Source organism: Zalophus californianus, chromosome 11, assembly GCF_009762305.2.
Source record: "Zalophus californianus isolate mZalCal1 chromosome 11, mZalCal1.pri.v2, whole genome shotgun sequence".
NCBI classification, from domain to species: domain Eukaryota; kingdom Metazoa; phylum Chordata; class Mammalia; order Carnivora; family Otariidae; genus Zalophus; species Zalophus californianus.
The window spans coordinates 105,307,712-105,322,102 of record NC_045605.1 but is presented as its reverse complement, the minus strand read 5'-3'; the positions used below and the strand labels follow the sequence as shown (position 1 = coordinate 105,322,102).

Sequence of the window (14,391 nt, the reverse complement as noted above, 5' to 3'; positions counted from 1 at the left end):
GGCAGCATTGCTGCTGCGGACCCCAGAACTCCTGGCAGTGATTGCAGTGGGGAGAACCTGGCGGTGGAGACGGAATCGTGCTAACAAGGGAGCCCCAGGACATCACCGCCCGGTTCCACGGGGCCTCGCTTCTGAGCGGACTTCGGTGTCCTGTTCCGGCGGGGAGAACATGTCCCTTACGGTCAGGGGCAAAGTCTTGGGACCTAACTTTGGACTCCGTGCCTTTCTGGTTAATTAGAAAAGCAGCCCTCCTCCCTTTTTTTTGAGTTGATAAAAATGGAAAACATTAGTGGTTGCCAGAGGTTAAGTGAGGGGCCGAAGGGAAGTGGATGTGATTGTAAAAAGGATGCGGGAGGGATCCTGGTGGAAATGGAGATGTTCTCGATTTTTTTTTTAAAGATTTTATTTTATTCACCAGAGACGCAGCAAGAGAGGGAACACAAGCAGGGGGAGTGGGAGAGGGAGAAGCAGGCCTCCTGCTGAGCAGGGAGCCCTATCCTGGGCTCAATCCCAGGACCCTGGGATCCTGACCTGAGCCGAAGGCAGAGGCTTAACGACTGAGCCACCCAGGCGCCCCAAGATTTTTTTTTAAGATTTTATTTTTAAGTAATCTCTACACCCAATGTGGGGCTCAAACTCACAATCCTGAGATCCAGAGTCTCCCGTTCCACCCACTGGATTAGCCAGGCGCCACACTTTTTTTAAGGAAACTCTACCCCCAAGTGGGGATGGAACTCTCCATCCACCTGGAGATGAAGAGTTGCATGCTCTACCTACTGAGCCAGCCAAGTGCCCCTGAAATGTTCTGTATCGTGACCGTGTACGAATACTCTGGTATATGCCATACTATAGTTTTGCAGGATTTACCTACCAATGGGGAAAACTGGGCAAAGGGTACACAGGATCTCTCTGTGTAACCTATTAAGATTGCCTGTGAATTATCCAAAAATAAGTTTAAAAAGCGGCAAGGCCGGAGTGCCTGGCTGGATCAGTCTGTAGAACATGCAACTCGTGATTTTGGGGTTGTGAGTTCAAGCCCCACACTGGGGACAGAGTTTACGTTTAAATAAAAAAAAAAAAAAGGCAGCAAGCCTTAAATGCTGAAGATGTTGTTGTTTAGAGAGGTTACAGTCTGTGGCTCAGTTTCCCAGCTTCTTCATGAGGGGAAAGCAGTGTTTGAGCACCTGTCGGAGGCTGTGCCTGAGTCCCAATCAGACCCCTCAGTTTGTGACAGTACAGGAGTGGAATATGATTGAATACTCTCATGAGCTACATGCGGTCCTGGGGTAGGTGCAGTTGGTGCCTGGGCTCACCACCCAGTACACAGTGGCCTTCTCACCGCAGCTCTACAGATGCCTCATCTGTATTCCAGTGACATTGCAAATTACTATTTATTGGATCACTGAGCCTTGGGGTTGCTTCTAAGCTCAAGAAAGCAAAGGGTCCACCCTGGTTGGACCCGTGCTTACCAAACTGTTCATTCCTTCTCCCAGTTTTAACACCGAAATCTGTAACTGCCGGTATCTTCTTCAGTCAGTAGAACTGGTATTCCCAAACGGAGAGCTAATATAGTTGATGACAGCAATATGATTTCTACTTGGCTTTTCAAAATCTTGAAAACTGGGGCGCCTGGGTGGCTCGATCGTTAAGCATCTGCCTTCGGCTCAGGTCGTGATCCCAGGGTCCTGGGATCGAGTCCCACATCGGGCTCCTTGCTCCACGGGAAGCCTGCTTCTCCCTCTCCCACTCCCCCTGCTTATGTTCCCTCTCTCTCTGTGTCTCTTTCTGTCAAGTAAATAAATAAAATCTTAAAAAAAAAATCTTTAAAACTGCTATAAGACCACTCCACCTCTACTCCCCCATACTTGGACTAGGGAGTCCATGGGGCAGATAGGGGCAGGGACGATGGGGTTGGGACTAACGGTCAGGGCAGGAAAATAGCTGCTCTGACCAGTGAGGAGGAATCCGAGTTGTGACCCAGTGCTGGACCACAGGCAGGCTGCCAACACCAAGTAAATACCTCCCTCCTGGGGGTCTTGGATTTAAGAAACAGACCTCAGTGGGTCAGTCAGTTGGGCATCTACCTTTGGCTCAAGTCATGATCCCGGGGTCCTGGGATCTAGTCCCACAGGGAGCTCCCTGCTCAGCGGGGAGCCTGCTTCTCTGGGTTTCCCCCTGCTTGTGCTCTTTCTCTAATAAATGAATGGATAAAATCTTTAAAAAAAAAACAGACCTGTCCCTTCAATGTACAAAAGGACCTGTAAACAAGGGTCCTCTCTCCTACTTGCTCCCCAGCCCTACCCCTCTTAGGCAGAATGGGAAGGAGGGGCAAGTGGCTGGCTCAGTTGGTGGAGGGTACGATTCTTGATCTCGGAGTAGAGGGTTTGAGCCCCATGTTGGGTGTAGAGATTACTTAAAAATAAAACCTTGGGGCGCCTGGGTGTCTCAGTCGTTAAGCATCTTGCCTTCGGCTCACGTCATGATCCCAGGGTCCTGGGATGGAGCCCCGCATCGGGCTCCCTGCTCCGCGGGAAGCCTGCTTCTCCCTCTCCCACTCCCCCTGCTTGTGTTCCCTCTCTCGCTGTGTCTTTCTCTGTCAAATAAATAGAATCTTAAAAAAAAAAAAAACATCTTAAAAAAGGGCACCTGGGTGGCTCAGTCGGTTAAGCATCTGCCTTTGGCTCAGGTCATGATCCCAGGGTACTGGGATCGAGCCCTGCATTGGGCTCCCTGCTCAGTGGGGAGTCTGCTTCTCCCTCTGCCTCTGCCCCTCCCCCCTGCTCATGCTCTCTCTCAAAAGTAAATAAAATCTTTAAAAAAAAAGGGGGGGGGGGGAAATGGCCAGAGGGAGGCTTTGGCTCTTAATCCCAGGACAGGATGGCCAACTTTTGCCCTGATCTTCTGTATGCTCATTTATTTGGCAGTTAATAACTGTTGTCTTACCCTCATTCTATCGCTTCTATTACTTTTACCATTTTAGGATTTTGATTCTCTATTCTGAAGCATCTAAAATCCCACACGTTCGCCAGGAGTCACTGGCAGAGCTCCAGGCATTTATCTCCCAATCTGCACCCCAGAAATGGTGCAGCGCTGCTGGCTCTGACTGCGAGTCTTGCGATGAAACAGGCAGCGCTGGCGCTTGGGTTCCGACTGCTGTTGAATACAGTCAAAGGTGACAAGCAGCAGAGGACTTTATTTTCCACTGACACGACAGATGCCGCCTCACAGCCCTGCAGGTGCACACCACTTCCAGGTCTGAAGGATTCTGCCACGTGGAGGGAGAAGAGGCTCCATACCAGGACTCAGACTAAAAGCTCAGCCCCAGAGAGAGTTTACGAACAGCACAGAGGCTATAAGAGAGAGCTTTCCAAAAGAAAGTCTTCAAGGTGGGCCAAAGATGAGGGCTTGGCAGTCCTTCCCGGGGCAGGCTTGGGAGTCAGGCCTCTGCCCAGGCAGGAAGAGCTGGGGCATGCCAGCCGGCCCCCGGGTGAACCTCCGAAGCTCTTGCCACAGGAACCCACAATGGTCCACAGGCAGCCTGCTCCAAAGTCATGATCTAGAGAGGCTTTGCTGGTGCAGAGGCCAGGCTGGTGAGGCTGAGCAGGGGCTGTAGTTTGAGGTGGCTGGCTGGGTTGATACTTGCCTGCAGGATCCAGCCCACCCAAGGCAGAAGGAGGGGTGCAAGCAGAGGAGGGGTGGAGATGGCGAAGGGAAAGCCCCCCACTGCCCTCCACCCAGACCCACAATACCCTCACTCCTCACTGGGGCGCTGTCCTCCTGTAAACGCCTCACATTCCAGTTCACCTCGGTCTGCTGAGGATCCAGTCCACTGGAGCCAGCCCCTCCCCTGAGAGCCTCAGAGCCCTGGGAGAAGGATGCATTAGCTCCTTGTTGCTGCCATAACAAATCACCACCAATCTTGTGGCTTAAAACATGAATGTAGGGCACCTGGGTGGCTCAGTCGTTAAGCGTCTGCCTTCGGCTCAGGTCACGATCCCACGGTCCTGGGATCGAGCCCCACATCGGGCTCCCTGCTCAGTGGGAAGCCTGCTTCTCCCTCTCTTGCTCTCCCTGCTTCTGTTCCCTCTTGCTGTCTCCCTCTCTGTTGAAAAATAAATAAAATCTTAAAAGAAAAAAAAACACAAAAAAACGGCACCTGGGTGGCTCAGTTGGTTGGGCGACTGCCTTTGGCTCAGGTCATGGTCCTGGAGTCCCTGGATCGGGTCCCGCATCGGGCCCCGCATCGGGCTCCCTCCTCAGCAGGGAGTCTGCTTCTCCCTCTGACCCTCCCCCCTCTCAGGTGCTCTCTCCCTCTCTCTCAGATAAATAAAATCTTTAAAAAAAAACATGAATGTATAATCTTACAGTTCTTGGGGTCAGAGTCCTCGTATGGGTTCCACCAGACTAAAATCAAGGTATCTGCAGGCTGTGTTCCCTTCGGGAAGCTCTGAGAACCTACTTCTACTCATGCAGGTGGTTGGTAGATCCAGTCCCCTGCAGCTGTAGGACTGAGGTCCCCATGTTCTTGCTGGCTGTAAACCGAGAGCTGTCCCCAGCTTCCAGAGGCCACTGCATCTCTTCATTCATGACCCACTTTCACTATCTTCAAAGCCAACAACCATGGGCAGAGTCCTTCTCAGGGGGCATCGCCAAGATATTATTCATCATCTGCTCTTAAGGACTCCTGTGATTACACTGGGCCTACTGGATCACCTCCCATTTCAACATGCTTAACATGAATTATATCTGTCAAGTCCAAGGATGAGGACATGGACATCTCTGAGGGGGCATTATTCTGCCTGCCACATTGCTGTTTCTTTACAATCATGAAAACCGAGGCCCAGGGGTGCGTGGGTGGCTCAGTTGGTTAAGCGACTGCCTTTGGCTCAGGTCATGATCCTGGAGTCCTGGGATCGAGTCCTGCATCAGGCTCCCTGCTCAGCAGGGAGTCTGCTTCTCCCTCTGACCCTCCCCCCTCTCATGTGCTCTCTCTCTCTCATTCTCTCTCTTTCAAATAAATAAATAAATAAATCTTTAAAAAAAAAAAAAAACTGAGGCTCAGAGAGGCTAGCTGACTTGCTCAAGGTCGTATAAGAAATGGCCAAGCTAGGGGCACCTGGGTGGCTCAGTCGTTAAGTGTCTGCCTTCAGCTCAGGTCATGATCCCAGGGTCCTGGGATCGAGCCCCGCATCGGGCTCCCTGCTCAGCGGGAAGACTGCTTCTCCCTCTCCCACTCCCCCTGCTTGCGTTCCCTCTTTCGCTGTCTCTCTCTGACAAAATAAATAAAATCTTTAAAAAAGAAAGAAATGGCCAGGCCAGGCCTCAAACCCAGGCCTCCTCTCAGTACACTTTTCTTGACATTCTAGCATCTACCATGACTGCAGCCGCCCCCAGCCCCGTGGGCACTCCTGGGTAGATACCTACGCCTTCAGACTCGGGATCTAGCAGACACCCACAACACCAACTGATTAAATATTATTTGGGAGTACAAGGAGCCTTGTTTTCTCTGCAGGGAATGGACCCAGGGCCCCAATTTGGTTAGGGATGAGAGAGGGACACTGAAAGATGACCAAATGTCAGACCTACTGGCCACACTGAGGACCAAGGGAAGGATGGGGCTCAAGTGTGACAGGTGATTTGCACCTGATACTCTCGTCCAGGCCCACATATGCTGCAGGACCCAGCAAGTTGAGGGAGAGCAAGAGCCAGAGTTGCTGATGGGCCCACTGAGGACTTTCTCAGACCAGGCCCCTGAAGGACTTGCCCCTGACCACTGGCTTCCCACCAACCTGAGCAGTGGCTCAAGATGCACAGCTGTGGGCTGGAGTTGTCCCTCTGGGTTCCAGGGGCACAATAATGGGGGACACCCAATAAGAAGCCTTGGTGGAGCAGTTGAGTTACCATAGAAACATTCTACTGGTGTCACAATCTTGTTCCACGGCAGCTCCATGGCCGCCTCTGTGTCCACAGAAAACCTGAGCCAACCAAGAGCCAGGTAGCTCGGAGCCCTCTGCTCAGGAAGCGTGAACAGAAAAGCCGCCCAGAGTGAGGCGTGACACAAAAGACCCCGTTGTTTGGGAGGATAGCACCATGAGGTCCTTCCCCCCCGCAGACAAGGCCTCTTGAGGTACCTACAGGTTGACTGGTGGATGCCCCTTGCTCAGCTAACCCAGCCTGGCCCTTCAGATCCTACATGGACTGTCCCCCACCCCTGGCCAATGGCCCAACCCGCACAACCTCCGGGCACTCGAGGCCCAGACACAAAGGCTGGTTTGTGTGGAAGGAAAGCCTTTTAGGAGGAAGACAACCAACTCCCTACCCCTCAGGGAAGCAGCCATGGGCAGGAGTTGGGTACTGGGTCCCACCAGCAATACTTGGGCTCATAAGTTACCAAAAGCCAGGAAATACAAGCCCTGTAAAAGAGGGGTTGTGTGTTGATACCCCAGGCCTAAAGCCAGCCATACCCTAGCGCCTCAGCTCCACAGGGGACACTGAACATCTACCTGTTCAGAAATCGCTCATACCACCCCAGCGGAGCTGCGTCCTCCTCCAAAGGTGGGGCCAACAGGTCCGAGCATTCTTCCCAGACACATGCAGTCATTATTCCAGCTCAGTGTGGAACGCTTCCCGTGCCTCCTCCCAGCCAGGGAGACAGCCACAGCCACCCCAGCATCGCTGAGGAAGGGCCCTGGGAACGGAGGAGCAGCAAACGCCCCAAGCCAAGAAAGGGAGGAGACGGGAAAGCAGGCAGGGAGAACAAGGAAGCCAGTCAGCCCATAGGCATTTGTGGATATAGTACTAAAAGGGGCCCTGGGGCTGACATGACAAAGCAAGATACGATGAAGTGCCTCCACCTAGGAAGGACAAGAAGCTCCTAAGAAATGGCTGGAGCTCACAACCGAGGAGCAAAAGGGAGGCTGGCCCCACAGAGGGGGCTATCAGCTGCAGAGCTGGACCCAGTGAGAAAGGGAGACACACAGACATACGCACAGCACGGCCCTGAGCTTGGCACAACCAAGGGAGCTAGATGGAATGAGCGAGAGGCTGCCCAGTGACAACAGGATTTGTTTTCCGCAGAAGCCAGAAAACATTCAAACACAGGAAAGCATGCAAAGGAAGCACCACTCCCAGGCAGCAAGAACAGCTGAGCATGCATGACCTACCACAGGCCGGCCAGCCAGCAGGGACACGCGGCTGGCCAGGTCCTCTTCTCCTCACCCCCACCCAACACCATCCTCAGCTGAAGCATGGAGGCAGGAGCCCAGGCCAGAGACACGATGAGTTTCTGAGGCAAGGTTTACGTAGACTTTATTGTTACAAGGAGGGCCATACCGAGTAGGGGGCCTTATAAACCAATATATGTGGTCCCAGGATGTCACCATGGAGAAATGGAGAGGTCATGACTGCAGAAGAGGTCACTGTAATTGAAGGACATGATCCCGGGAAGACCAGCCAGGGATGCAGCAGACATGATCAGGAGAGGCCGGGGGTGGTCAGGTCACAGGGTGAGGGACAGGACAGCCCCCTTCACTCCCGCTTCTTGTAGCTCTCCAGATGCGACAGGACCCAGCCCGATGGCAGGAGGAAACACAGGAAGCAGGAGGTGAGCCCAACGGCAACATCCTACAGAGCACAAGAAAGAAGGAACCCGCACAATAAGGATTCCCCCAGGCTCCCCAAAGCCTGAGCAGGCTTCCCAGGCAGCAGAAAACCCCTTTCAGGGGAGTCAGGATTCAGGCTCCGGAGGAGGGACACAGCAGACCCAAGGCCCACTCCAGGCCCTGAGGTAAAGGGTCAGATGGGGGGTGGGGACCAGCCTGGGTTAGGATCCAGAGAAATCCAAAAGCGGAAGGGACAGAAACAATGATTTAAACCTGTTTGGTCTCTTGGGATCCAGGAACCTTGCATTGGCTGATAAGGTAAAATGCACCTCCCCTTCTTTGCCGTAAAAACTCTCTTTGGGGCGCCTGGCTGGCTCAGTTGGTGGAGCATGCAGCTCTTGAGCTCAGGGTTGTGAGTTCGAGCCCCACACTGGGTGTAGAGATTACTTAAAAATACAATTTTAAACAAACAAAAAAACCAAAAGAACCCCTCTCTTCCCATCTCCTTTCCAGGACTGCTGTTCAACCTCTGAGGCTAGGGATAAGAGACTTTTCACAGCCACCTCCATATTCCCGTTAAGAACACAGCACAACTTGGGAGTTAGACTTCAGTTCAAATTCTTTGCTCCTGAAGGTTTGACTTTTGACAAGTGAATACAGTGCTCCTAAATGGATCCCTTAACCACGAACTAGAGATGACAGCCCTTTGTCCTCGGGGTCCCAGGGACCAGAGCAGCAGTCCTGGTAGTGCCCAGGATGCAGTAGGCACTCAACAGATGCCAGCTACAATTAGGATCACTACCATTTCCGCAATCACAGCGCTCTTCAGGCTTTGATCCTAACTGGGGCCCGCTGACTTGGACTCTCAAGACTGGCCGAGTTCTGCCGCGGAGACAAATGCATACAAAGCGCCAAACAGGTGACAGTCATTAAGGGTTAAACTCTCCCACATTCCTGGAAATTACCAAGACCCACCTTCCCTAACAATGAACAGCGGCAACAACCATCACCGTCGCTGACAGGCGTCAGGCACCCCCAGTGAACCAATGATTAAACAGGCTTAGAGAGAGGGCTAAGGGCTCGAGGCTGCACAGCGTGTAAGCGACAGGAATGTGACTGGCAGGATCTGACCCGAGAGCCTGGGGTTGACTGAGCCCCGACTGCTGCCCGGGCACTGTCCCTTTCCTTCGCGCCCTCCAGACACGCCCAAGCCAGCACTGCCGCCCCCCGCTAGGCTGCCGGCCGCGAGGTGCAGGGCACTCGAACTCGCCGCAGGACCCCAGACTGGCGCGTTGCCTAATCCCGTGCCCCTCCCGCCCCATTCCTCACCATGGTCCCGAGCTCCTCCCGCGGAGGCTTGGAATGGATCTGGGCACGCTGCACCGGGAGCCTCCGGGTGAGACCTGTCAGGCCCCTGAGCAGCTGCGCGGTCAACAAAGACATGACCGCAGGGAATGACGACAGTTACCAGCTCCTGCCCAAGGTCGGGAAGTCAAAATGGCGCTGCCGGCCGGAAATTCCGGCGCCGGGGAGGCCGGAAATCGGCGGCCCGGAAGTCTCCCCGAAATTACGCGAGGACACACCCCCCGCCCGCCCCTGTCAGTTTTTGGCGCGTTCCTCGAAAGAGCCAATCGACGCCATCTCACCCCCCGATGGGCGGGGTATGGGGGCGGTTCTTTCGGGTATACCCCGCCTCCAAAGCCGCCAATCTTCTTGAGTGACACCCAATCACATAAGCCAGAAAAGAGGCGGCATTCCTGACTCCTCCCTCCATTCATATTCTTAAATCTCTCTATTCAGAAATCCTCCTCCTCCGCCAGGCCTTCTTTATTTCTGGCCGGCACGCCTGACACTAACGTTGTAACTGAACTCTCATTAATGTTACCCTTTCCAATTCCAGTCTCCATGCAGTGGCAGCCAGCCTCTCATCCCCTTCCTTTCTTCTTTCCTTCCTGGCTGCCTCCTTCTTCCCTTCTTTTTTAAACATAAACCAAGTCATACACCTACTTAAAAAACCTCCAGTGGCTCCCCACTGCTTACCAGACAAAAGTCCCAATTTTCCTGGATGTCAATCTCCAGCCTCATCTCTACTTACTCCACACCTTCCTCCTTGCTCTCTGATCCTTCCCACCCCCTAGCCTTTTGCTTCTTTGTATCTTGTGTCTTACCTAGAACACTTTCACCTACCTAGCCTTCCTTTCTCATTGACTCCTACTTCCAGGCCTCTGCTTACTGATACAGTCTACTTTATCCAACAGATACTTACTAGCCCCTACTGTATGCCAGGAACTGTTCCAGACAAGGTGGACAAGGACTCCTTTATCCCAGAACTGACATTCCAGAGGGGAGAGACGGACAATAAACAAGCACTCAATGAGAAGCTATCCAGAGTGCTATGATGTGATAGGAAGTGGCAGGGTAACACTGCATCGGGAAGCCTGTGCCATCTTTGTGCCCAGCAGCCCCTGTTTAGCACTACCCACAGGGTCAGTCTCCATCCCTAGACTGGGGGCCACAAGGGCAGAGCATGTGTCTGGTTCACCACTGTCCGCAAAGAGCCTGGCACACATCACTGAAAACGTTTAGGAATTGCAGGAGACTGAACAGTATTCAAATGGAAAGGGGGTGAGGGGCCAGCCACTGAGCCAGGTCTTACCTGCAACAATCTCATTCCATCTTCACAACAATGTCATGAGGCAATTGCTATTATTTCAATTTTTTTTTTTTTTTTTTTTTTTTTTTTTTTACAAATGAGGAAATAAGCTTAGAGAGCTGGATGATCTGCTCAAGGTAACACAGCTACAAGGCTGCCTAGCCAGGATTCCAGGGCAGGTCTATCTGCTCTAAAACTCGGATTTTTAATTGTCCCATAAGCTACTGCATAGGGAGTTTCCAGAAGTTCCAGTTTGGACATCATGGGTCAATAGCAACAAAGACTGTGGCAGAGGGTGGGGGTGGGGTAGGGTGAGACGGCAAGATGAGGTAGGGAAACTGAAGGGCCTCCATTTTATTTTTTAATTAATTAATTAATTTTAATTTTTTGCAAGGGACTTTATTTTATTTTTTACATTTTATTTATCTATTTTTTAATAGAGATGACTTTTTTAAGATTTTATTTATTTATTTGAGAGAGAATGAGAGAGAGAGAGAGAGAGAGCACATGAGAGGGGGGAGGGTCAGAGGGAGAAGCAGACTCCCTGCTGAGCAGGGAGCCCGATGCGGGACTCGATCCCTGGACTCCAGGATCATGACCTGAGCCGAAGGCAGTCACTTAACCAACTGAGCCACCCAAGCGCCCCTATTTATTTATTTATTTAAGAGGAGAGAGACAGAGGGTGCCTGGGTGGCTCAGTCATTAAGCATCTGCCTTCAGCTCAGGTCCTGATCCCAGGGTCCTGGGATGGAGCCCTACATCGGGCTCCCTGCTCCGCGGGAAGCCTGCTTCTCCCTCTCCCACTCCCCCTGCTTGTGTTCCCTCTCTCGCTATCTCTCTCTCTGTCAAATAAATAAAATCTTTAAAAAAAAAATTAAGAGGAGAGAGACAGAGAGAACATGAGCAGGGTGGGGGGTGCGCAAAGGGAGAGGGAAAAGCAGACTTTCTGCTGAGCAGGGAGCCCAACTGGGGGCTCGATCCCAGAACCCTGAGAACACGACCTGAGCCAAAGGCAGATACCCAACTAACTGAGCCACGCAGGCGCCCCAAGGGACTTCATTTTAGAACAGCTGTCTTGGGTGACTGGCTGGCTCAGTCAGAAGAGCACACAACTCTTGATACCAGGTTTGTGAGTTCAAGCCCCACATTGGGTGTACAGTTTACTTAAAATATATATATATATATATTTTTAATAAGATTTTCTTTATTTAGCTGACAGAGACACAGTGAGAGAGGGAACACAAGCAGGGGGAGTGGGAGAGGGAGAAGCAGGCTTCCCGCCCGCTGAGCAGAGAGCCCAATGAGGGGCTCGATGCCAGGACCCTGGGATCATGACCTGAGCCGAAGGCAGTTGCTTAACCAACTGAGCCACCCAGGCGCCCCTACTTAAAATATATATATTAAAAAAAAAAAATAGAATGGCTCTGTCTCTGCTGTTTTTCTTTTTCTTCTAGGCCCCATTTCTGAATAAGCCAAAAAAGCTATGTTCCCACTTCAAGGGGGAAGCAAGAAAGTTAATCATCTTCTGAGTTTTGTCCTAGGTCCAAAACACCTGGTAACACCTAAGAGCCAGATCCCAAACACGTTCCAGGCCATTAGCTTCCAACAAACCTTGGCTGACACTGGCATCAATACCCCTATCTTTAGTAATTTATTGGAATAACACCTATTGTTTACTTGACACTAGCCTTTGATCGGACCGTACCCTGGATTCCTGAAGGAATACGTACCCTAGACCCCTTTCCAATATAAATCCCTATCCCCAGCAATGCTGAAACTTATTCTCCTTTCTTTTCCAAGCTCCCAGACACTCCATCTGCTAGTCTCTACCTGTCACTTACACTATTCAATAAATTGTTTCCAATTTCTCTGGCTCATGTTTGATTTCTCTCCTGTGTGAAGACCCTCTTGGCTGGTTATGTGGGACCCCCGCCCTGGGTCTTTGGACCCATCTGCCTGCATTGAGAGGCTGGGAAAACAGGAGCTGTAGAGGAAAAAACCTCAGCCCCATGGGGGGAGGGGGGGCTCACAGAAAGGTAGCAATGGACCCAGAGTTCCCCAAAGGGCAGACTGTGCCTGAACTTCTGGAGGGATGGGCTCCCAGGCCCTGAGCTACCCCGGACCTTTCTGCACTCCTCCCCACCTCCTCCACCCCTTCATGTGACAATTGTTAACGTCCAGCAGTCTCAGCCCAGCCCCCACCCCTCAGCTCCCAGGCCCCTTTCCCTCACCCTGCCCCAGGCCTTGGCAAACAGCCCAGGACAGATGCTTCTAAACTTCCCCCCCACCACCTCCAACCCAAAAGGCACAGCCTAGGGTCATCAAACACTAGTGACTGTCTGCCACGGAGAGTAGGAGGGGCAGGGACCTCCCTCCTGCCCTACTGGCTTTGTCAAGCCTTTGTCCCACGGACAAAGTAATAATGCCTAGATTAGAGCAGAGCCAGGCAAGAGGCCCAGAGATACTTTAGGACGGGGCCTTTCTGTGGTTCCCTGGGTTACTCCCTGGGGAACCACACGTTCACCTTCTTGACCACTGGCTGGAGGCAAAGGAGCAGAGGTTTGTGGAGCCGGTCCCTCTGTGCTCTGTTCTAGAGTGATCCAGCTTCTCCCAGAGCAGGGAAGAGGCAGGTGGGGCTTAAGTACTACAACTGAGTCTACAAATCCCAGGGCAGGATTTGCACCTAGGTCTGCCTTTCGGATTCATACCAACATGTCTGCTTTGGCCCCAGCCCCCCAGGGACCCCTCCCCCAAACCAGGGACAGACCCGCGTGGTGCACTGATACAACAAAACAGTGCATAGCAAAACACTGAGCAACCTACAGCCACAGACAGAGCATGGATGGCTCCCACAGACATAATGTGGAGCAGAAGCAGCTCTCGAGCCGACTGTGTGGTCCTGTTCAAAGCCGCTGGGGAGGGGAACAGATGTCAGGTAGTGGGAATCCTGCGGGGAGGAGGGAGGGCAGAGGCCCCTAGAGGCCTGCTGGGGCTTCTGGGTGCTGGTGACAAAATCATCTTCGCTCTGTGATAAGACCATCACGAGTGGCTGTCTATTCATGACTTAGGCAAATTTCTGTATGTCTGCTACACTTCAGTTTAAAAAGTTCAAAACAGGGGCGCCTGGGTGGCTCAGTCGTTAAGCGTCTGCCTTCGGCTCAGGTCATGATCCCAGGGTCCTGGGATCGAGCCCCACATCGGGCTCCCTGCTCAGCGGGTGCCTGCTTCTCCCTCTCCCACTCCCCCTGCTTGTGTTCCTGCTCTTGCTATGTCTCTGTCAAATAAATAAATAAAATCTTAAAAAAAAAAAAAGTTCAAAACAGGGCACCTGGGTGGCTCAGTTGGTTAAGCGACTGCCTTCACCTAGGGAATGATCCCGGAGTCCCGGGATCGAGTCCCGCATCGGGCTCCCTGCTTAGCAGGGAGTCTGTTTCTCCCTCTGACCCTCCCCCTCTCATGTGCTTTCTCTCTCTCATTCTCTCTCTCAAGTAAATAAATAAAATCTTTAAAAAAAGAGTTCAAAACAGATAAGAAAAAAGCAAGGAAAACAAACGTGTGATATAATCTCATTTTTGTAAAACAGAGAAGAAATATCTAGAGAGGTGGGTACACCTAGATAAAAGCCTGGGCGGACACACACACACACACACACACACACACTCAGATTGTTGGAAGTCTCTCTCTCTCTCTCTCTCTCTCTCTCTCTCTCTTTGGGGGTGAGGCCCAGAGGTCCCAACCTGGGTCCTAGTTCTGATCCCAGGGCCCAGTCTCTTGCCCCCCACTCCCCTCTGCCTGAATGGGGCAGTAGGAATAAATCCCAAGCCTCGGGGGTGGATGGGGGCACTGGTCCCTACTCCTGAGACCAGCTTCACAATCCAGGCCTCCACAGTCCTGATGTCATATATGGGCTGAGAAGATACCAGGTACCCCTTCTCAGAGCTGGCCCCCGGCCCCACTGGCCACACATGGGCAAGAGAAACACTGGGGATCCCCCACGCCAAGCCTGGCACCCTATTAAAGGTGCTGGCCCAACAGCTGCTCTGTCCAAATATGGAGCTTGTGAGGCCTGGGGAGGAGGCTGCACCCCAGGCTGTGGTGCTGTAAGGTATAACTCCCTCAGATCCCCCCTCCCCCAAC

At 52.4% G+C, this 14,391-nt stretch overlaps 1 protein-coding gene across 1 annotated transcript; it reads right to left on the bottom strand.

Moving 5' to 3' along the window:
- Nucleotides 1-7,282: 7,282 nt before the first annotated feature.
- On the bottom strand, nt 7,283-9,123 carry LOC113914501 (cytochrome c oxidase subunit 8A, mitochondrial). Its single transcript, XM_027579784.1, has 2 exons — nt 8,931-9,123; nt 7,283-7,623 (listed from the first exon to the last, which is right to left on the bottom strand). The coding sequence occupies exons 1-2, from the start codon at nt 9,042-9,044 to the stop codon at nt 7,528-7,530; spliced, it is 210 nt and encodes a 69-aa protein (XP_027435585.1). The 5' UTR covers nt 9,045-9,123; the 3' UTR covers nt 7,283-7,527.
- Nucleotides 9,124-14,391: the final 5,268 nt, after the last annotated feature.

What these genes read in the sequence shown, in the direction of transcription:
- LOC113914501 (XM_027579784.1), bottom strand. Translation starts at nt 9,044, where the DNA reads ATGTCTTTGTTGACCGCGCAGCTGCTCAGGGGCCTGACAGGTCTCACC. An exon ending in GGGAGGAGCTCGGGACCATG is followed by an intron (nt 7,624 to 8,930) that starts GTGAGGAATGGG and finishes TGTGCTCTGTAG; the next exon opens with GATGTTGCCGTTGGGCTCAC.